The sequence below is a fragment of the Podarcis liolepis genome (assembly GCF_965112155.1).
Source record: "Podarcis liolepis genome assembly, chromosome: 2".
In the NCBI taxonomy this organism is placed as follows: Eukaryota; Metazoa; Chordata; class Lepidosauria; order Squamata; family Lacertidae; genus Podarcis; species Podarcis liolepis.
The window spans coordinates 63,804,367-63,828,838 of record NC_139555.1 but is presented as its reverse complement, the minus strand read 5'-3'; the positions used below and the strand labels follow the sequence as shown (position 1 = coordinate 63,828,838).

Below are 24,472 nucleotides of genomic sequence, written 5' to 3'. Positions count from 1 at the left end.
GCCCATTCATTTTTATGTCTTTAAAATATTTATAAACTGAACTCACACAAAAATATATTAGAAATGTACAAAAATAAAATCGAGAAAGCAGAAAGGCTATTTATAGAGAGCCTTTATATAAATAGTATTTAATCCTTGGAAATTAAGGTTCCTTTCAATATCTGGAATGCAAACTTAAGGTGTGCCTTACAAACTGTCCTAAAGGTCTAACAAATGGCTAAGCCTACACAATTTATGAATGGCTGCTATTGTCAGGCTCTTTTTGCCAGCAAGATACCCAATAGACAAAGAGTATTCTTCGAGATACTACTTAGAGCAGTTATGGGGAACAGAAATAGAGAGGTTTTTTGGACTTACACAATTCTTATGCTACAATGTGATATAGGGAATGCTGTAAAGACTGAAGCTCTACAACTTGGCAACTACAGTACAATCCGAACAATTGCCTTCTTGTTATCAAGATAGCGGCCACTGACTTTCTGCTAAGATACAACTGCCTTTTCTTCAACCAAATGTGAGTACACAGGAATTATCTTGAACATCTTGACAGCTCTTGTAATCTTTCTCACTTCAAACTTAAAAATACACACGAGTAAATGTGAAAGGGGATATCATTAAAATCATGCATGTTACCCTTGAGTCCTCTTGCACTACGGGAGCAGGGTCCACAGGGACTGGAGAAGGACTCTTTTCTACAGTCTCTTCAGGTGCTGCTTCCTCCAGCGCTGGCTCAGTTTTTTCTTCCTGAGCCTCTGGTTCAGGCTCCTGTTCAGGTTCAGGTTCAACTTCTTGTTCCGGCTCTGCAACTGGTTCCTCCAAATGTTCCTCCAAGTCATTGCTGTTGGTGGAAAAATATTTTCATTATGGTAGCAATGCATTTGCAGAGCTCAAGCAACAGGACCATAAATGGAATCCCAATATTGTGCTATTTCAGTACCAGGGTTACAAACAAACATCCATCCAATCTGAACCCTCATGCAACAATGCTTTGTTAAGTCAGCAATGTTCCCTTTTTAATCAGTATGGATTATACTCATTCATAGGATCATAGAATCATAGAGTTGGAAGAGACCACAAGGGCCATCGAGTCCAACCCCCTGCCAAGCAGGAAACACCATCAGAGCACTCCTGACATATGGTTGTCAAGCCTCTGCTTAAAGACCTCCAAAGAAGGAGACTCCACCACACTCCTTGGCAGCAAATTCCACTGTCGAACAGCTCTTACTCTCAGGAAGTTCTTCCTAATGTTTAGGTGGAATCTTCTTTCTTGTAGTTTGGGTCCATTCATGTCCTCTCTCTCTCACACACACTCCCCTAGAAATCTGAACTTCAATGCTCCCACCTCAGTAAATTTTAAGAAAGGCCTGGTGGATTTTTAGTTATGCAAAAAGACTGCAGCATTGTTGAGTATATTGATGGACACTTGTTAGAACAACAGTCTTGAGATCAGGCCCTAAAAATTTTTTTTTGCAGTAAAGTCAGCACTGATTCTGCAGGAGACCATTATAAAACAGAAATGAGATTAGGTTTAGTCTGAAAAATTTGTATTCTACACAATATGGGTCTCCTTCCTACATTTCAGCCAGCAGTTATAGGCAAACTGGTTAGAAGCAGTGGCATAGTTATGATTGCAACCGTGTCTGAGTTACCTGACAGACTGCTCATAGTAGGCTGCTGAATCATCAGCAACTGCCTCAGGAGTCTGTTGTCTATCCTCAGGTTCCTCTGCTTCCTCCTCAGATTCTGGTGAGGTAAAAAAAAAAAAAAGATTTTACACCGATCAAGTACAGGACAAATTTCTACATTGCAGTCAGAATGTACACACAGTGGCTGCATTCTCATGTTATAGTAAGCCGTGCTAATGGTTGACCATGAACATGCAAACTGCTTCTATCTCGCTCCTCTTCACTAGCAAACAGGACATCACTAGCACACCACAATGCTTACCTTCATGTTTTGTCAAAACTGGAGACTGTTGCTTATTTCAAATCAAACGAATTATGACTGCTAAGCCAAGAACAAACCTTGGCTTCAGATTGGGATTGGAGTGAAAGAAACCGCAGCCCCCAATCTGGACATTAACACTAGGCCAAGAATTTTGATTCGTTGCTCCTGCTCGCTAGCAAGGAGTATAGGAGAGACAAACTCTGCATTCCTGGTCAGCCACTAGCAAATATACTCAGTGTTTTACATATTAGGCATGGGGAAATTTGATTTTTGTTAGCTGAAATATCCCCTTACCTTGACATTATTTTAATTAAATATTTAAGATTTATATCCTGCCCCCCTCCAACAATGCTAATACCAGGCCAGGTACATTATAAAACAGAGTACGCAACCAAATATATACATAACCAACAGTAGAATGCTAATAATCTAGTTGTTCACATCATTGCACAAACAGCTGATCAATGCTCAACACATATTTCATAGGCATGGTTTTGACTTAAGCTTCTAAACTTCAAGTAAGTACAAAGCACAGGGTTACAAAAGGTATGAATGACAGATGCTAAAGTTAAGAGCTGGTTTTAGCGCCTTAACCAGCAAATCTGCTTCTATGTATTGGCATGGCAATTACAGGAGATTGAAATGCTGAAGAGAGTAGTGAATCCCAGTAGTAAACCTAAACCATGACCAGCAAAGGCCATACCTCCAGTGACATATTCACTATTTTTTCTTCTGTTTTGCCATACTACTTAACAGTCTCTTCATATACAGCTCACACCAGGAGCCATCTTAGATAAGGCGAGTGACAGTTTATGGATGGGATTGAAATTACATAAAAATGGCAGTGAAACTTCTCAAGACTGGTCTTCATCAGTTATTGACCAAGATCAAATTCCTACATTTGGTAACTTTAAAAATTCTTATATAGATGTAAATAAAATTTGGCTGGCTCACGTTTTAGCACTAAGTTTTACTGTTGCTATTAAGGTTTTAGCATGTTCTGATGTCTGGGGAAAAGGTGGGATATAAATATATTAATAATACTAAGTTTATTATTTGTAAGCAACTTGCATTTGACTGGGCAAATCGTGTTATCATTTTTTCATCACAGAGAACTAATTTAGGAGGAAAACACATTGAGAGTCTTGGTACTTACCCTCTGGAGGTTCAGCATCTAAATCACCAAAAACTTCATCCTGGTAACGGAATATGTCATTATGGACATAAAACTTGTTCGCAACAGAACCCTGAAGACAACACACGGAGAAAAGGAAGTTTAGTCTACTGCATTCAGTACCAGTGTACTATGAACACAGTGTTCATGTTTAATCGGGCAGCACAAACCCATTTTGCTTATGTTTGAAACAATCTAACCCTGCTTTACCTACTTGCACTATGCTACAAATATAGAGGGACACTTCAATTGTTACATAAACATTACTTCCTGAACCATATCAGAAGTACGCTCTACTCAACTAAAAAGCATTCATTCAAAATGTCAATGATCAGAAGAAAGCTAAAAAACAGTTTTTAAAAACAAAAACATAATAGCTTTTAATGCATAATTTATTTATTATGATTTACTAAATTTATATACATCGTGATAAAGAATTATCATGGAAGCAGAGATTTTTAGTAACTAACACAGCCAACTAAACAGTGAGACGTCAGGATTAAGACAATGAGTTTACCAAAGCCAGCAAAAATTTAAGGAGCCGTCACACTCAGACATTTAGAAATTTCTTATTTATAAATTACTGGAACCAGGCCTTATGACAAATAGTGCTTTTCAGTCATGAATGCTGATAATTATCCCTTTGTCTATGGTATGCAACAAGAACAGAAAAAGGACTTAACACATACACAAATGCTAGGCTTATTCTGGCAGAGCCACATATCCAAACACAAGTGCATCACAGTTGTTAATGACTCTAAAGTAAAGAAGTTCTGCAGCCAATGACAGAGGAAAGCCAACTGAACCTTCCTGGCATCCCCAATCCCACTGCACTGATATAAAGTCACACACTGATGTTGGGCATACTGGTTCACAGACTAAGATTCCCACAGGCTACATACCTCAGGAGCAAGGACAAAAGTCTGCATGAATCTCCGCATTGGCTGTGTGTTATTGGAGAGCTCACCCATGACCTGTACAACAACACCATCATTCAGAGTAGCATGAGCGTCCACGTGGTGGATCTTCGTGCGGCAATCCTTAAAATTCAGTGACAAGACCTTCTTGTGGATATCCTACAGAAATCATATTGAAATATGTATGAGCTACTTTAAGGATTCAAGCAGAGATGAACTAGAAGTGCCATGAGTTTAGTACTGCAAAGAATTTAAAAAAACCAAAAACCTGAAACATTAATAGGCCCAGACTACCTGCAGTCTGACTTAACTGAAGTCTTGCCTTTCTTACAACAGCCTTCTATTTTATGAAAGCTTTCTTCATTTAAAAAGGGACTTAATAATTAAGAACATAAGAAGAGCCTGCTAGATCAGGCCAATGGCCCGTGTACACTAGAATCCTGTTCTCACAGTGGCCAAACAGGAAGCGGAGCATAGCCATCATGGCTAAAAGCCATTGACAGACCTCTCTTTTAGGTCTAATCCTCTTTTAAAGCCATCCAAGTAGGTGGCTATCTTGAGCTTGTTTGGAGGTTCTAGCAGGGGAGTGCGGCTATCGTATACCCTTGACCGAAGAACGGTACACTCCTTCTATCTGGGATGGTCGTCCTCTTCCACTGAGTGCGCAGCTTCGGGAGGGAAGCACATGGAGCGGTGAGGGAGGAAGGGGACACCCGCCTAGCCAGCCAGATCAGCCGAATCAACCCTGGTGATCAATGGGGTGACAGATGTCGCAGCCAGATCGCCCTCACATCCAGAAAGATGGAAAGGACTTGCTGAAATAGCTAATTGAACTAGAATACAAAAAAGGGAGGTGTGAGGAGGTCGATGAAACAAGTATATGAAAGGTAAAGACATGGAAAGGTTGGATGTGTTTTTAAATGTTTTTGTTCTGTTTTTTCGTTGTTTTACTGTAGTTTTTTGTTTTTGTTTATTTTGATGTATTGTAAGGTATTGTTTTGTTTTGTTTAATTTTCTATTGTTCTTTTTCTCTTTCTGTAACTTTTAAACTCCTAATAAATAACATTTTTTTAAAAAAAGTAGGTGGCTATCATCGGCTTCTGTAGGAGCGAGTCCCATAGTTTAACTAAGCACTGCATGAAGCAGTACTTTCTTTTATCTGCCCTGACTCTTTCAACATTCAGCTTCATTAAATGTCCTCAAGTTCTAGTGTTATGAAGAAGAAAAAACTTTTCTCTATCGACTTTCTCCATGCCGCATCACTCCTTACTTGCATTTTCTCTAAACTAAGAAGTCCCAAAAGCTTCAACCTTTCTTCACAGGGAAGTTGCTCCATCCCCTTGATCATTTTGGTTGCCCTCTTCTGAATCTTTTCCAACCCTACAATATTCTTTTTGAGGTGAGGTGACACAGCATTCCAAATGTAGTTGCACCATAGATTTGTATCATGGCATTATGCTACTGGCAGTTTTACTTTCAATTCCTTTTCTGATTATACCTAGCATGGAATTTGCCTTTTTCACAGCCACTGCACACTGGGTCGACATCTTCATCGAACTATCTATGATGACCTCCCATTCTATGACTGCTAAGCTTACTCATGAGTCTTTGGTAAGGTACCTCGTCCAAAGCTTTTTGAAAGTCATAGTACACAATAACAACTGGATCACCTCTATAAGTTTGTTGACACTCTCAGAGAACTCTAATAGGTTCATGAGACAGGACCTAGAATCATAGAGTTGGAATAGACCACAAGGGCCATCGACCTGCTGTTGCAGAAGCCATGCTGTCTCCCACTTCAGCAAGGTTTGTACTTCTATATGCTTGATTATCCTATCTGCAACAAAACTTTCCACCAGTTTTCCTGGGGCACATATTAAGCTAACCAACATATACATTCCAGCATCCATTCTTAAAGACTCATGCCACCTTACCTGAAAATACATGACCTATAGAAATCTAGCAAATATCTACTTCAATCGAAGTCCATTCACTGAATACCTAAGGACTAAGAATTCACATAGCTGGCACAGAAATCTGATGCTAGTTTCCCACCTCCTCAAATTCTACTTTCTAATTTGAAGGTATTTTTCCTCACTTTGCACTGCATCTTGACTGTGCCTCAGTCAATCATAAAACGATTTTGCAAATGCTTACAGACTGCCCGTGGACTGCATCAGCTGGTTTTCCATTCGAATCCAAGCCACCGTGGACGTAAGAAGAATTCTTTCCATAGAACCTGTGAAAGAGCAATTTACATCCATTTCATCAATGTACAATTCCATCACACGGTCCTTTGCAGCACTAAAATGTTAGCCATATTGTTGACTTTAGGCGTAAGCAATCTTTTGTTTCGATGTGGGCTGATGGAAGTTATCAAACCAGTTTCTGCAGCTGCTCGTTTTCAATAACAAGTCTTTTAACTGTCTGTCTCCAAGGAACATAATCCCAACTTTATCATGATTACCTGACCACCACTGGTAACTAGAAGTTCCCTGCAGGTAACAATCTACATACTGGTGGCACTCAGCTCCCAATCACTACTGGTGACCATAATACTGATGTTAAAAAGCATGGGGGACAAGATGAAACCCTGCAGTATATACTACAGTCAACTGCTAAGGAGTTGAGTACCAATCCTCTGATGCCTCTTCTCTGGTAAAGGTCATCAGCCTGTGCCTCAAGGCTCTTTCAGTTCTGATTTTAGGCCCAAAGCCAGATTGAAATGAGGCCAGATAATCCTTTTCCTCCAAGCACATCTGAAGCTGACTACCACTCAACAACCTTGCCCACCTACCCCACATGGTTTTCTCAATGTATAGTTCCATGCAAGTGTCTATAGTTCGCATAGTCACTTAGGCTTCCATCCACTGCAGTATTGCAAAACAATGTGTTTGATAACAAATGGACTTGCTGTGCCCTGTTGGTTGTTGTTCTGGAGTAAGGTTCCATGTGATTGTGAAGCACCGTGGCAACAATGAGCTATTATGACTTGCTTATTGAATTGTATTGTTTTGATTAGTTTGTTGCTGTTGTTTGCTTTATTTATAAGCTACTGTGTTTGATATTAGAAGGAATGCAATGTTTGGAGTTTTTAAAAATGTTATTGTGATTAATGTGAGCCACTTTGAGCTCAACATTTGTTGTTGGAAAAGTGAAATACAAATATTAAATCAAATAAAAAACCAGGTTTTCACAGATTGCTAAATTTGCCTTATTTTGTTAAGCAGTCCTTTCATATTAGAAGCCCCTTGCTGTTTGGATAAGAGCTCTACTGTATGTAGAAAAGAGCTCTGCTTTTTGTGTAGTTCATTGTTCAATAAATTAAGATGATGCAGTCCACATATTGCCTGTAGCCTGATGTGGTCTTCGCAAGGAACTCTCATCTCAGGCATAGGCAAACTCGGCCCTCCAGATGTTCTGGGACTACAACTCCCATCATCCCTGACCACTGGTCCTGTTAGCTAGGAATGATAGGAGTTGTCCCAAAACATCTGGAGGGCCGAGTTTGCCTATGCATGTCTTATCTCCTTATATTTGCATTTTATTTGCCCGGAGGCTGGGTTATAGGGGAAGATGAGACTGAGGTTTTGCTGATCCTCCAGGAGCTACAACTTCCAAGGAAGAAACCAACCTGGAAACTACTTTTGTATGGAGTTTTATTATTACTATTTTAGGGCAATGCAAGAATAGTGAGTGACAAGAAGAATGTTAAAACTCAGAAGATTATAGGCAATATCCAACTAAATCATATTTAGAGAAGACTCAATGAGATCAATAGGCTCAAGACCACTGATTTCAATGAGTCTTTTCTGAATATTACTAACACTGAAAATCAACTTATTACTTCACAGTGGTGATAGAAGAGGGACTCTGGTCCTGGAGCATATACAACTCTGGCTCAAATTTAAACTGCGGGGAGGACAGAGAATAGAAGAGATGTAGAAGTTTATCTGCAAATTCTACATTGCACCCATAATTTTTGTTTTGCTTTTGGCAAATTAAACTTGTGAAGAGGAACCAGTATTTCTGTACAACAGTGCCCCTGATTCTGAAATATTATTTTAATTAATTCAAATAGGAGACTTTACCTGTGCAAGAAGTCTGGTGCTTGGTTCAGCAGAATATAATACTGTCTTACAAACTCCCGCCCAACCAGCAGGGGACTTGGCTTCTCCATCACCATTTCTTTGGTCAACTGAAAACTGAAGACCAAAACATTTGTGAAAATATATCCAATATTTAAAATATATCCAATGATTATATATAAAAAAAACAAGTGCCCAAAATTTCAAGTATAGCAGCAGAAAATTGGTGGCAAGCAAGTAAATCTTCTTGTAGAATTTAAGAGGCTATATATGGCTGTACTAATTCCCATTAACCTTGTCTGACTTCAGTAGCTGTACTGAAAGGCTTCAAGAAAAGGTGCAATGACCTTTAAGTTCACATACAGTAAGTCATCTAAGCAATAAGCTGGGACATGATACCTCTTATCTAGGAACCCAATTTCTTACTTGATTGGCTCTCCACCCACCCATTTTGCCAAACTCTTTGCGTGCACGCACACCTCACAAACAACCCCCCACAAGAAAACAGTGGAGTCCAGAGCAGAGTAGGGTAAGGTGCACAAAAGGTTTCTGCAGTAGCAAAATTTGGGCACCATCATTCCTTCACCCACCTTTCAGTAAGCTGGATTATTATTTTTTGTACACAAACAATGCTCTTCACTTGAAAACACATTTTATAGGAATGATCATTCCCCTCCATAACAGTACATCTGTTAAAGTCAACTATTCAATTGTTTTCCATTGAGAAACAGCCACTTCACAATACAGTACACATTTCCTAATGCATAAATTTGAATCCTATGCTCTTTCAGCTCATGTGTAGTATGAACGCAGAGGGAAACTTAATCACTCACTAGCCCATCCCACTGCACATCCATAAGAAGCCTAGCACGGGCAAATGTATTCCTGCAGACCATGTTCTTATCTTCATCCAGTACAGAGGGAACCTGACTAGCCAAAAGTGCGAAACAGGGCTTTCCTTTGTCAGGAGTAGGACGGGTCTTTAAAAGCTGAACTGCCATTGGAGCTTTGTCCTTATTCTTGTTGACCGAACTGGAAAGACAATAATGCATTCACCTTCATGATCATGGTATTTGGCTGCAGGAGTTGCCAGAAGGAGGTGTACAAGGTGCCATACAACAGTCTTAAGGACCCCACTCTGTATTTGCATAGGGTTTGCTCCTTAGCCTTTTCTTCTCCCAAAGACAAGGCAGCTGCTGCTTAGGATCAGTGTTTCCCTTCTCCTAGATGGGCTACCTTTCCAGGTTGACAAGCCCCATCTGTCCCTCACTTCCCTGTACAGCAAATGCAGGAACCGCCTTCTTGACAGAGGGACACACTATTTGTCTCATCCACCCAATCTGCCACAACCTGTATTTGCATGCATAGCTGAGTGCATTGTGGGGACCAAAAGTAGACGAACTACTCCGAAGGAGCAGTGTCCCCCACCAGAGGTACTACCCCCTCCCCTAACATCCCATACACCAGTAAAACAATTAAATACCAGTAAAACAATTAAAGTTGATGTTTTATTGTCTTATGGCTGTATTAGGAAAAACCCTGTGATCCTATTTGGATACAAATCTAAAAGTGATACAGTCTAAAAGTGGGGGGGGGGGACTGTCTAAAATAAAATGAAGATTGAACCTTTATCTCAGCTACCAGCTAAGCAATATATCATAAACTTGGTGGAAAGAGTGGATATAAATACATCAAATAAATAGATAATATCACACACAGATGTTGTAGGAAGAGTCAGAGTGGCCTAGTAGACAAGGCCTTAAATTTGGGCCCCCCTTCCATGTTCCAAGAAATATAAACATATTGATGGTCTTAGAAAACTACAAGTCTGAGTTTTAAAAATGGAAACAATCATCTACCACACTGAGTTATCGCAAGGAGTATAAGTGCTCTAAAAAGGTCTGGCTACATCAAGCATCAGCACATTTGAGAAAAGCCAGCAGTTCAACAAAACAGAACTTCTCTTCATCTCCTTTCCCCATGCACTCCCTAGATCTGCTCCTGAGGGTTGGGGAACCCCAGAACAAATTTAGTGGCAGCAGGGGGGGGTGGAGTCTTGTAGCACAGCCAAAATTGCCTACACTACCATAACTGTTTAGTTGGCTGCCACCCAGTCATTTAATGCATAGTCACTAAGAAAGATCACCAGATGGCTTAGGTAAGTTGGTCTGTACTAAGGGTTACTTTTTAAACCTGAACTGCTTGATCTACCCCCTTAGTTTAAATCTGCAATAGGCTAACATGGCATTGAGAAAAATGTATGTTTAAGATGGTTCATACCTGCTTTCATATTTACATCAAACATTAGTGCATGAACAGTTATGTATCATTCAACCACTATTTTTAATGACTTATCTGAAAACAGGCCATAACCCCCAGTGCTTAAATTACTAATATGCCAACATTTACATTCCCAAGCACACTGAAGTTTGACATCTGTCAGACTTGACACACATTTGTTTAGAGCTGCTTCCAAAGAGGTGGCTCCTAAAATTAATAATCACCTTTCTTTCAGTGTAAGATGCAAGTGGAATTGCAATTGGTTTTCCATGCTATTAGGGATATTGCACTTCTGTATGTTCTGTTCACACTAGTGGGAGTGACATAACTGCTATAGATGGGAAGAATGTCCAGTTCACCTGAGCAGCCACCTGAAGCTCAGAACATCTTCACTATGTGTACAATTTTATCACCCAGCCTTTTAAATTGACCTTTAATCAGCATCAAGACTTTTCTGATGTATTTTCTCCCCAAAAGTAACATATTGTTGAAATGTAACTTAAAAATGAAACCACAAGAAGGCATTAGTTTTGCAGCACATATTAGTCTGTGCATATAGTAGCAGCATAACAAAGGTCTGTGACCGATAGAGCAGAGCATGTAATTTACTTCCAATACATTACTCAACACTTTTACACAGCAGTCCAAGGCATGCTGGTTGTGGTGGTGGTGGTGGGCGGGAGGGGGGGGAATTTTTCCAAGATAAAATATTGCAGTCTGACTACTGCAGTGCAATCAGTCTTCCGAATTTCTGGATTTTTCAATGGCCTGGTCTCGTCTTTACAAAACAGTCAATACGTATGTTAAGTTTCCCTTGTGTTGAAGAAGAGTTATCCATGTTTGGTGACTGTTTAATGTTTTTATGTCTGGAATTATTAACACAAGCAACTCAGAATTGTGGAAAACTAATATACTGGTAATCTCTTGCAGCAAGGAAATTACAACTACACAAAAACACATTTAAAGGGAAGGGCACACTTTTAAAGAAAAGCACATGCTTTCATGAAATACAGTAGGTTCTTGGTTCAATACCTGAATCTCCAGCTTGGGAAGGAATCCCATGAGTGGGCCAATGGGATGGACAAATCATCTGACTCAATTAAGTTAATTTCCTATGTACCTACTATGATTCCCAACTATAAAGAGCCACAAATAAAAGCAGAGTAAGAAAAATGTTTATTGCTGTACGTGGCTTCACAAAACAGTGGCAAATATCAAGCTCAGCCTATCCACTGACACCCTAATGAAAATTATTCTTGTATCCCATCCCCATTGCACGTCTGCCAAAGTCACCTTACAAAGACTCTTTTTCCAGGCTAAAAGAGGTCCAGCCATTTAAGCCCTTCCTATTATAGACTGAGGAAGGGGAATCATGTGATCAAAGCTGCTATATTTGAGCTCATCTCCTTAAAGGGAGATGAGAAAAGTCTACAACTCTTCTTGTACAGTATAGCCATTTTATACCCAAATTACCCTACTACAAACTCAACAAAAAACCCTGGAAGCATTCACTTGTTTCACAGCTGCATTTCATTTCAGTCATGTTGCAAACCGAGAAATATCCAATAATCCTTTATTTCTGTCACCTATTAATGAATGAATCAGCTGGAAGCTATAGAGGGTTCTTATGACCATAAACACTTTGTACGATTAAATTTCACCCTACATGTAAGTTCCAGAATAGGGCTGGGCGATATCTGGTTTTCCACATTGTGATGTATAACCAGCTAAACATCACAATATACTGAAATATCACGATGCCTGAAATAAGGATGGAGCTGTGTAGTCATTGGCTGGCTTCATGGGATTTGCATTTGATTTTTGCATGGTGCGCACACGCACACACACGCACATTAAGGCTAGGCAACGTATCAATACATAGTCAAAAAATCGGTTTAAAGTCCACATTATGGTAACAGTTTCATAATATTCAACATAGTGATATATCGTGAATCATGATGTGTATGCTATGTAAAAAAAAATTGTGATGTGGGAAAAACCGTGAAGCCAATCACTGCTTCTCTCATGATTCCTGTCGCTTTGTACTATAAAATAACAGTTGTAACAATGTTACAGGTAAGTAAAAATGTATCAGTTTTAGACTCCTAAACAGTAGCAGTTGTCAGGACATTACCTCGTGCACCTCTATATAGTTAGAGCCTTATTTCAGACATCGTGATATATCAGTATATTACAGTAAGGCTGGCGATATTTCACAATGCTGAAAGCAATACATTGTTCAGCCCTAACACACATCATGATTCGCGATATGCGAGGTCAAAAATTATGAAACTGATATCATATGGACTTCAAACTGGTTTTGGATATATCAGCATATTGCCCAATGCTACCACCTGTCCTACTACAGCTACCTTTCCTAACCACAATTACAGAAGACCTCCTCTCAGGCACACACAGAGGTTAAGTGCCCATGCTGTTTTTGGCAGCACAAGTACCACTTTACACTTAGGAACTCACATGGCACAACTGGTCATCATCTCTTGCATTCAACCAACTACAATTTGTCTAAAATTTGTGTAACATATACTTATCTACAAAGCAAGAGAGATATGACTTTCCATATTCAGCTACTTCTCATTCATTCTGCTTTTCCAATCTCCCAATATTAAGACAGACACTATGAGCAACCCCAGCCAATATGAATAATTCTGGAGATCTCTTGATTTGGACCTACTTTTGGAAGTTGGAACAAACTGTTTCAGTTCTGCCTCCCTTTTACCACTGTTGCACCTTGGGCTAAATGAAGGACACTGGCTGATGTACAGAAATTCAATCTTTACGTGCTCTGTAACTCACTAACCTGGCTTCAACAGACACTCAGAACTGAAGGTCACCCTTTTTTATGACGAGCCTGATTGAGAGAACATTTCACAGTCTAGCAATTACTGCATACTCAAGACCTATTATATTTCAAAGACTTACAAACTAAATTGCTTAATATCAAATAATGATGCTATAACCACATTAAACATTTCTTACTGCCTGATTCTCTGCATGTTTACTCAAAATGAAGGCCCACTGTGCTGGATGAGGCTTACTCCCTTGTAAGTACCATATTTTTCACTCTATAACACGCACCCGACCATAACACGCACGTAGTTTTTAGAGGAGGAAAATCCGTAGGCATGCCACCCATAGGCATTCCCTCCATAACACGCACAGACATTTCCCCTTACTTTCGAGGAGGAAAAAAGTGAGTGTTATGGTGCAAAAAATACGGTATATGTAGGACTAATCTCAGGCTGCAGTTGAATACTGACCCAAGAATTAGCCCCCTTTAAGTCAATGTAGCTGAATAGACATGTACAGGGATGGCACTCCTAATCTCTGTGTTTGTGCCTGAGGCTTACACCATCTCAAACACCAGAATTGATTTTAATTCATTGGAAATATTGTCTATTTTCTCCAGAGTAAAAATATTGTCATATAAGAGTGGAGCTGGGTTCCATATGCTTTGCACAAACAGAATTGGGGGATCCTATACTCCCAGAGGACTGGGGGGCTCTTAAGTCCAATAGCTTAACCTCCTACATATTCTTAGTAGGAGGTATTAATAAATAAGAGGGCAATCTAACACGCATAAATGGTATTTGACTTGGGGGGGGATCTAAAAAAAATAATTATCTCACATTAAGTATAGTTTTTTGTTCATTTGATAATGTATCTTTATTTTCCAACTCAAATAAGTCCACAAGAAGCCTTCAAGGAATAAAGTGTTATAAACCACAAACTTTAACGAAAAACAGGTAAGTCCAGTAGTAGGACCAACACCCTTCATCTGAGTTGCACTTAAGTAAGATGCATGTGGCTTAGATTCAATGTGTGATCTTAGTTGCTAAGAAACTAATCTCAATGACTTAGAAATCCAAAGTTATATTTAATATTGATGGTTGGGTAGCAGAACTGTTAGAATTGCCATCCCTAGAGTGTGTGATGTCATACAATTACCTTACACAAATTTAATGCCATGAGAAACACCATTCCAGAGTGCATTGATGGCTATTGTATATTGCTCCAAGCAAGAAACATTGCGACCCAATACTTTTATCTGGCTCCTAGCCAAACTGACAACAAAAATTCCCTCCCAACATTTATACTGAGTCGCACCTTCCTACTGACAGAAAACATTTCAACTGTGCATTCGCAGAAGTGAGGCAGCATACAAGAACATAAATTATTAGGAGCTTGTTTTCTTTTGAATAATTTTATATCATGTGAGAAAGGCCTGGTTCGTGTCACTTTAAACTAGGCATAGGCAAACTCGGCCCTCCAGATGTTTTGGAACTGCAACTCCCATCATCCCTAGCTAACAGGACCAGTGGTCATGGATGATGGGAGTTGTAGTCCCAAAACATCTGAAGGGCCGAGTTTGCCTATGCCTGTTTTAAACAATAAATGAAACATTGGGATAAAGCAAGCAGCATGCTGGTTCGCAGCACTGTGGCGCTCCTCTTCCAATTCTACCCACAGGACCCTGGAGAGAAAGCAAGAGAGAAGCTGACTTGGCATTATATGTCAACCAGTGCTCATGCCTTGTAACTAGTATTCTGCACATTCTTGCTATATCACATTTAACTTTTAACAATGATTTACTGTAGTGTGCCAACTGGGCCACTGAATTTGCTTTCCTGGGTTCTAAGATTAATGTTGTTGGGTGTTTTTTTTAAAAAAACTATATTGTTATTTGTAAAGAAAATAAATATTAAGACATCAATTGACTGATTCCTGCTATTTTTAAGCTTTAGCATGGGGGTCCCGACATTAAATAATTCAAAAGCAGAGAAAATCTTTGAGGTGTCGATTACAGGTACCACAAAGTTTACACATCTACTCAGAAGTTCCATTTTTGCTCAATTTGTTGGAGCTACAGATGTGACAATGGCAGGCTAGTCTATAAAGAAGTATGAGTTGCTTGGATCAATTTTGAATATATCTCCTGTGAATGCTGACAGTTTGCCGTTATGAAAACCACTACATGTACTTTGGCTCTTGAACAGCAGTTGGTGAAGGTCAGCGTCAACGAACAATGGTCTTCTAGCCAAGACACTGAATGTCTTCCTGGAGAAATGGAAGGTTTCTCCTTCTTTAAAGAAAGTACTGACCATTAGTTAGGTAATTTATATATAGCTTTTCATTTCAGAAAGCTAAGAAAGCCTTATTCTGAGTTGGATCTTTGGCCCATCTTCAGCTTTGTACATACTATACCTTTAAAGCACACTCAAAGCATATCCTTTCCCTCTAAGAATTCTACTCATGCCTCTGTAGCTTTGCATTTGCTGTGGCTAACCAAACCACAATTTAAAACCATGGTTAAACTAAAGGAGTTGGATTAGCTCATAAGGCCAAATCATAGTTCAAACTAGTCGGTTTATAAACCAACAAACCATGGCATCACATAATGGTTTGTTATCTGAGAACAAACCATGAGTTGGCATACTTCAGACATTTAAATCAGACCTCACTTTGACTACCCCAACCATGAGAGTCAGATCTATCTAAGCAAACCTATCGGCCAATGCAAAATGCTACTGTGTGCCTTCTACTGACTAAGACACATTCAAGCTGTGTTACAGCAATTTCATCAGATACTACTGTTTCTGAGTTCAATTAAAAGTATTAGTTTCTGTGTTAAGAACCCTTCAAGTCACTGAACACCAACTTGGACTAGTTGCATTCAGAAAATAAAGCCCTGTTTTATGTCCCCTTCATTACCTGAGGTATGCTTTCCTGCAGCTAGAAGCAGAGCACTTGCAGCAGTGGCTCTGCATGTATGGAGCCAAGTTCACATTCAGACCTGCTAAGACTAAGTAGTGTATCTGTGCTGATCTTTGTATGACTAATCTTCTGGCAGGCTTTTGAATGAGTTTAGCTGCCATTATATAAGCACATAAAGAACAAGAACTTATCATTTGCTCTGGTTGAACTGTGGATTTCTGGATTTTCAGTGGCTGTAAGCATCTTCAGCTGCTCATATCAGTATTGCACTCAAAGTAAAAACCTCTCTTAAACCAGGATTAGCTTAAACAATTGCTACCTAATAAAAACAAGAAAGGAAGCAATACAACTGGATTCTTTTGCTGGCTCAGACCTTGATGACCAGAAATATGTAGTCATAAAGCACACATATTTACGTAATAAAGAAAATGTTTGCACATAGAATTCTAGGTGCTGTCCTTTTAGGGGAGGGGGACAAGCCAAGCAAGTCCCAAGGATTGAACAAAGGGAAATTCATCACCCCAAAGCTGCTGCTTTTGTAGCCAGTTTTGCACTAAGCAGCCACCTTATTTCAAGGATAACCTGCACAAGTTAAACCAAAATTTTCCCTCCAGAAAACTTTACATGTACCGCTGGAAAGAAAACATATATAGGAAGAGGAGGCTCATGTCCATATGCTCAGCTGGTATGATTTCATGTACAGTACTTTGGTTCAACTATTATTTCTGTAGCACTGACCCAAGCCCTCCTACAAGTGTACATGTGCTTAGTACACACAGTGAAACTAAAAGTACTGTATCAGGACCAGTTTAAACAAAATCCTATCAAACTATTTTATTATATTTGAGAAGCAATTCTACACCACAAACTTCATCCTCTCTTCTCCTACATGCTGAAATAGCAGCATCCTATTGAATAAAAATGGACAGACAGCACTGTGGGCTTGCCAATCGGAAGGTCTGAGGTTCGAATCCCCACGACAGGGTGAGCTCCCATTGCTTGGTCCCAGCTCCTGCCAACCTAGCAGTTCAAAAGCACATCAAAGTGCAAATAGATAAATAGGTACCGCTCCAGCAGGAAGGTAAACAGTGTTTCTGTGCGCTGCTCTGCTTTCACCAGAAGCGGCTTAGTCATGCTGGCCACATGACCCGGAAAAACTGTCTGCAGACAAATGTCGGCTCCCTCGGCCAGTAAAGCGAGATGAGCATCGCAACCCCAGTCGTCCGCGACTGGACTTAATTGTCAGGGGTCCTTTACCTTTTTACTTAATGCAAACTAGCTTAATCTGTAGCTTAATCTCAGGCTACAAACTCAGATATCAAACCAGGATAAGATTATGGTTTGAAAACAGTTTAAGCCAGTTTCCCAGTTCAGATATAATGTAAGACTATGGTTTAACAAACCCCAGACATTGTCAGCTGCGACACACAAGAGAAAGGAGGGCAGAACAGAAGCACAAGGCTCTCAGTCAAATAAACCATGGTTTACTGGGCAGAGATCATTAGAAAGCTAACTGGACATCAGCTGTTCCCTTCATGTCTGAAGAAAATCAGAAGACAGATGGGGCTTGTTAACCTGGAAAGTTGGCCATCTAGGAGACCTTAAACTCTGACCTCAAACTCTGCTGCCTTGTGGCTATACTCATTCGTGAGAAAGGCTTCAGGAGTTAATAACTGCCAAGGAAAAATCCTTTTACGCTACCTTGTGGGACATCTCCAGGAGAAGGAAAGGCTAAGGACTAAACCCTACACAAATCCAGAGTCCCCAAGGCAGTAGGATGGCACTTTGCTCACCTCATTCTGGCAATTCCTGCAGCCAAGCTAGTGCCACATGTACTGTTTTGCTTTCCTTTGAACTACAACAGCAAGGCTGGGAGTGGCAGAGGTGGCGTTGTCACCTGGACTGCTGAGATACGCTGCCAAGACTTCTACACTGGAGTTTTTCAGATGGTGCACTCTATTGTCTCTCAAGACAGATGGATGCCAACAACAATGTGTCTTACTGCTTCCCATCTTTCACACAGATTAGCAGAATAAAAAAATACATACCCTATTTATTCACAAGTACTAGAAAACTAACAGAGGGATTTGTCCTACATCTTCTATCCATCTCAGGTACAGTAATTCTCAACAATGGGCAGCACTGATGTAAGGTAGAACACTTTTCATTTCTTTATTTTTCTATGGGAAGTGTTCTAGCCCTAGGCCAGTGGTTTTCAAACAGTGTGCTGTGGTACCCTGGGGTGCCTTGAATGATGGTCAGAGGTGCCACGGACAACACTGGCCTCTGTCCCTCTTTCCTTCCCTCGTTCCTATGATGCCCTCTCGTGTCTGCCTCACAAAGGCTTGCACAGCTGTTTATTGCAATAGCCCTGGCTATAAGCTCTGCAGGCGAATGGTGCCTCTGGGAAGCACCTGGGGGGGGGGGCAGTTCAGAAACCAGGGACAGCAGCAGCAGCAGCTGTCTGGAGGACTCCCAAGGAGAAGGGAGAGGACTGAGGGAACACTCCACCAAGGAGGGTGTTCGAAAAAGGGTGAGAGGCTGCCAGCTCTGCAGGCAAGAGGTGACATAACTGGACTTCTGAGCCCCACGGGAGTGTCGCAGAAAGAATGTAGTTGGTTAAGGGAGCCGTGGACTCAAAAAGTTTGAAAACCTCTGCCCTAGGCATCAGAAAACTTTCCAGCAAACCCACATCACTGTTGTGCAGAGAATCTTGAACTTCCTGTTGGGTATCAAGACCGAGCTACTCACCTTTAAGTCTAGAAATGGGCTCACATCAGAGAAAGCCATTTGTCAAAGTCCATGTGCAAATACGAGTGTTTTATTATTCTGGCATACCAATATTGATGCCACAGCAGGTGCAGTGTTCAAAACTCCTATTGTTCTAGGCACATTTGAGACAGGGAATTTCATTAGCACAAGCAGTTTCTGAGCGCAGTATTGTGCCTATGATTTCAGATTAAAACTGCATAGTGGAAGGAAAGGTGGAGCTTTTTCTGCCTCCCCACTTCCAGCTACTCTCTGAAGACAGGAGGAGACCCTCTTAAGAATATTAGGGGTGTGGGCAGGGGAGATCTAAACCATGTGAAAAATGAACATAGTTTAGCTGAAGTTCATTTTTAGCTTTGTATTCTTGATATTAAAAAAACGCACCTACACACACCTATTACCTAGGTTCAAGGCGCCATTTAGCTCCTAGCTTTCATCTCTGTTTCTAACACTGAGTAGATGTGATAGATATGCGGCTCTACAGATGTTAGACTGCAACTCTCACCATCCCCAATAACTTTCTGGCTGGGGATGATGGAAGTCATAGTTCACAAACACCTGGAGGACCACAGGTTCAAACCCCCCCCCCCGCCCCCAGGGCTTCCAAGGTTGTAAAGATGTTGATGTAACGTGTAAGAAATACTTTAAACATTAAACGTAACTTTTCTTAGGCAGTGTTAACATTTAAGGTGCTGAAAACATTCAATCCTTAAAATTCCTTATTTTACCTAAATGTAAATCATAAAGGTAAAGGTACCCCTGCCCGTCAGGGCCAGTCGTGACCGACTCTAGGGTTGCGTGCTCATCTCGCTCAAGAGGCCGGGAACCGGCGCTGTCTGAAGACACTTCCGGGTCATGTGGACAGCGTGACGAAGCTGCATCTGGCGAGCCAGCACCAGCGCAGCACATGGAAACGCCGTTTACCTTCCCGCTATAAAGCGGTCTCTACTTGCACTTAGGGGTGCTTTCGAACTGCTAGGTAGGCAGGAGCTGGGACCGAACGACGGGAGCTCACCCCGCCGCGGGGATTCGAACCGCCCACCTTACGATCAGCAAGTCCCAGGCACTGAGGTTTTACCCACAGCGCCACCCGCGTCCCAAAATGTAAATCATAGTGGTTTGCAAATAGTCAGAAGTGAAATGCAACTGCTAAGCTGATTTGCACCTTCTGGATTTCACTCAAGACTTATTTTATAGAGTGCATAAGATCCAGTAAAGTGTTTAAACTGCCCAGTCTGTACTTAAGTGTGGTTTTGACTTAAACACCACTGAAGATGGGTGATATCACGTTTAAAACACAGAAGAACATTTCAGAAATGAAACTGAATTCAGAACTATGAATTTGAGTAACTGTCACATGCAAACTGTTTGGAGTGTGGGGAGAGGTAAAAATGTAGTTAATCCTAAACAGTTTTATGTAAAAGCTTTTTCAAACTCATATTTCACAATTATTTCTTCAACAGCAGGTTTGCCGTTTGGGGGTGCTTCTGGATCCAGCTCTATCTCTGGAGGCTTAGGTAGCCTCAGTGGCTAGAAGTGCCTTTTACCAACCACGGCTGGTTTGACAGGTACAGCCATTCCTGGACCAGGAAAGTCTTGCCACAGTAGTTCATGTGTTGGTTGCTTCAAGACTGGATTACTGCAATGCGCTCTATATGTGGGGCTTCCCTTGTGCTTGATCTAGAAGCTGCTGTTAGTGCAGAATGCTGCACCATGACTACTGAGTGACGCCTTGTCAGCATATAACACCTATGCTCAGAAATCTGCACTGGTTGCCAATTTGCTACTGGGCAAAGCTCAAGGTGCTACTATTGGTACATAAAGCCCTCAACAACTTGGGACCAGTTTACCTACAAGATCACCTTATCCCATGTGCCACCCAACCTCTTCAGTCAGCAGAATTGACACATTACAGGTGTCACATAATGCCCATTCCACATTTGTAAGAACTTGGTCACTTAATGTGACACTCCCTGCACTTTGGAATTCACTGCATTTTGAGATCAAGCACTAATAAATTTATGTATGTATAATCAAAAACATGTATAAATAAATGTACGTGTTGATTTTTAGTTTGAACAGGGGTATAATTTTCAAACCTACTGTAATTTTGTAGCTGCTTTTCCTGGCTATCTATGGATTAGCTATTGATCACTACAACCCTACATTTTTCCCAATCCTAAAAAGCCAATGTCAGTTTAGTGAAGGGATAGGAAACCTTATGCCCTTCAAATGCTGATGGAACTCCAATCTCCATCAGTTCCAGTTAAGTATTACCAACGCTCAGAGTTCTGCAGTGTAGAGGGTAGGGTCACAATTTTAATTACTTTATATAGAAGATCTCAGGGCAAGTTATAATTTAAAAGCAATGGGCCAATAACACACAGTTAAAATTTTCCAGTACAATTCAACAATACAAGGATCTGAGATGGGATAGTGGAATGTAGTTATACGTAACTTGGATGGCCTGGAAGAAAATAAAAGTTCACTCCAGTGGTTCCTATCCAAACCTCAAGGGAAAGGACGCTCTATAATGGAGCTGCATTGCCAAAAAGGCCTCCTCTGATCTGAAAGCCCATACACTTTGGGGAAAGTAGCTTCTTCAGGTAACCTGAGCCTAAGCTATTCAGATCTTTATTTGCCAAAACCAGTATCTTGGTCTGGAATGGTTTAAGTTCTGGTTTAGCAATATCTGGAGTACGTCAGGTTTCTCACCCCCTAGTTTAGAGCATCACAACTCTAAAATTTTACTGCAACTTTCAAGCAGCGGACTATGAGTGGGTAAATTTAGAGAGCATTAATCCACCACAAAATGACCCATCAAGGCATTTCTCTTGTCTTCATGCTTGTTATTCCTAGACTTTTAAGTCTAGGTGAGTGAGCAGAAGTACATTGTAAGGAAATTTATCCAACTACCTTATTTTCTTAGTTTGTCTTTGTTAAGGTATCCTTAGCTTAAAAGTCAATAAGCCAGTAGCATATCTGAAATATGTAAGTCCTCTCCATATAAAAGAAAGCAGAAGTTTGTTTCATGTAGTTTGTCTTTAAAAATGACCTGTAGGGAATACCTATTATTAACTCCTTTAAATTATTAGCTTATGAACAACCAAAAAAGGAATCTGTTAAATCCTACATTTCATTACCCAAGACCCTATTGATTATACATATACAATCTAAAACTCCTGAGATTGTTTTATTCAAATACAAAAAGTTCAGTACACCAGGTGAAAATTTTAGTCTAAAATGGATTCTACCACCAGGGTCTGCTATTTTTAGATATAATAGTTCAAGCAGCACTTCCAGTTAAGTACACAGAAGAGCATGTCTGGACAGCACAATGCAAACTTTACCATTGCTGTTTTGGCTGCTACAAACAGAAGTGCAAAAAAGATTTGAATGCCAAGCAATTGATAAATTCATTTAAGTCTCATTTATGCATTTAGCAAATTTGAAATGGTTGGCATCTTTGTGAACCCTTATGGGAACACATGAAGGTATTTTTCCACTTAACCATACAGAACACCTTAGCAGCGGAATTATATTTTACTTAATGACTGACCAGAGCCCTGCAAGTGCCCCCAAAACAGTAGCTCTTAATAAATGGGCATTTTTCTATAGCTTAGTAGTCTGCCTGCGTTTCCTAAACCTAGCACTGTGTCCATGGGAGAGGCAGACAAAAATAGCACAAACTGGAAACATGGCTACTTGCTACAAATACTCCGCAATAGATTATGATGCAGCCACCTGACACAACCAGATTTCAATTATCAGAAAAACATGCCCGTGAACGATTCCCATTAAAGCTATTTCAATAGAAAAACTAATAATTTTTAGTAAGATACTGGAAATTACTAGAAGCTCCAGGCATGCTTAATCTAGTTTCTATGAACACGCCAAGACTAACCTTGAGCAAGTGTCCTTACTTTTCTGCCTTTATTACTTTATTTTTTACAGGCAAAAACTTGTTGGGAGGGCTTTGGCTTTTTGGCTTTTAAGCGTCCACAGCACAGGGTTGTTTAAAACACTACCGATCTCATCTCTCAAGTGAAAGGCTACGCCACTTTAAAACAAAGCTACTTAGCTCTCTATATTCCAGCCTAGCTTTTTTGCCTGCGCGCTAGGGAAAAGCAGGCTGCGTGCGGCAAGGGACAAAAGCTTGCAGCTCCGTCTGCCTAGCCTTGCACAATGAAGCACAGCTCACTTCCGCGGCCCCTTTTCACAAGCGTCTGCCCCACTGAAAAGGAGCACCATTATGCTCCGGTTCCTACGCAGCTACTCCCGCGGACAAGTGAACGGAGCGGCGTCTCGCACATCCCGTCGCTTTCCTCCTCCGCCCCCTACACCGGTGGAACGAGCACCGTTCGTGCATTTCCGCTCTTTCACAAAGCTCGCGGGTTTTTGTTTGGTGGGGTGGGTGGTTCTGGAGGCGCGAGAGAAGCGCGGGGAGGGCGGCAACGGCGCTTCAAGAGGGTCCCGTTCCCCCTGCCCACCCCCTCCCTTTTGGTAGGCCGCTTTACATGCACGATCAGGAACCTTCCTAGTTAGTTATTCATAGCGCGGGGCGAGCAATCGAGTAGGGAGGGAGAGGACCGCGCCAGGCTGGGCGCCGCCTCCTCCGCATGTCAGAAAGGAGACCCTCGTCGTTAAGCCAACACCGAGTTCCCTTCGCAGGCCAGCGCAGCGACCCGCTAACAGCCGCCCAGCCGCTCTCTCTGCCCACTTCTTCTAGATCACGCACTTCCCCGCACGGGCGGGTCCTTCTCGCCTCGCTTTTGCTACCCAGAGGGCTTGTTAACGGCTGAGGCCCGGCCACGCAGAGGGTGCCCCGCTCGCCGCTCCCCGTTATGCCCCAACCTCCCCTTTCTCCCACTCCTCAATATACCGCCAGGCCGGCCAGGCAAACGCCCGCCAGCCTCGAGCGCCCCCCTCGGCTCAGCGGACACCGCCACCGGCGTCCCGCTCCCGCCCCGCGGGGCGAAAAGCGGCGCGGGACAAGGAGGGGGAGGAGCGCCGCCGCAGTAGCCGCCGGGACCCCGCGTGTCTATGGCGACGGTGGCGGCGGCGGAGACGCCACAGGGGTACGCGGCCCCCTCGACCCCCGTGAAGGACGTGACCCCTCTGCGCCCCTCCCGCACCAACCTGCGGGCGAGGCGGAGCTGGACGCGGAGGAGGAGGAGGCGGTTTCACTCCGTACAAGGCGGGCAGGCAGGCCGAAGGGGACGAGAAGCACCTCACGCAACAGCGTGCTCAGCCACCGGCTAAATATACCCGGCGCGCAACCTAACTTTATGGCATGCCCGCAGCCAGTTAGGAGCCAGCTCGATGCCCAGCTCGGAGAACGATAGGCCGTAAGGGAGGGAGGGGAGGCGGTTGACATCCAGAGTGGCCAATCGCGCCACAGCGAGCGCAAAGCCGGTTAGTAGGACTGACGTCCGCATTAGTCAATAGCTGTTGCGGAAAGAGTTCTGAAGGCGGAGATAGTCATCGCCGATTCGGACGAAGACCAATGAGGCGACGCTCCTTTCGTTATTAGGAGAAAGGTTCTGTGGAGGTGTGGCTAC

General features: G+C 41.8%; 1 protein-coding gene across 2 annotated transcripts in view; it reads right to left on the bottom strand.

Moving 5' to 3' along the window:
- Nucleotides 1–24,256, bottom strand: part of G3BP1 (G3BP stress granule assembly factor 1) — a 29,690-nt gene extending 5,434 nt beyond the window's left edge. The window contains exons 1-7 of one of the 2 annotated variants that reach the window (XM_083488445.1): nucleotides 24,051–24,256; nucleotides 8,130–8,243; nucleotides 6,196–6,277; nucleotides 4,024–4,197; nucleotides 3,104–3,194; nucleotides 1,650–1,743; nucleotides 634–838 (exon numbers count right to left, since the gene is read on the bottom strand). In XM_083488445.1, coding sequence (XP_083344571.1) covers nucleotides 634–838; nucleotides 1,650–1,743; nucleotides 3,104–3,194; nucleotides 4,024–4,197; nucleotides 6,196–6,277; nucleotides 8,130–8,224 — 741 coding nt within the window. In that variant the 5' untranslated portion in view covers nucleotides 8,225–8,243; nucleotides 24,051–24,256. The remainder of the gene's footprint in view (nucleotides 1–633; nucleotides 839–1,649; nucleotides 1,744–3,103; nucleotides 3,195–4,023; nucleotides 4,198–6,195; nucleotides 6,278–8,129; nucleotides 8,244–24,050) is intronic. The other variant, XM_083488446.1, reaches the window with a different exon arrangement.
- Nucleotides 24,257–24,472: the final 216 nt, after the last annotated feature.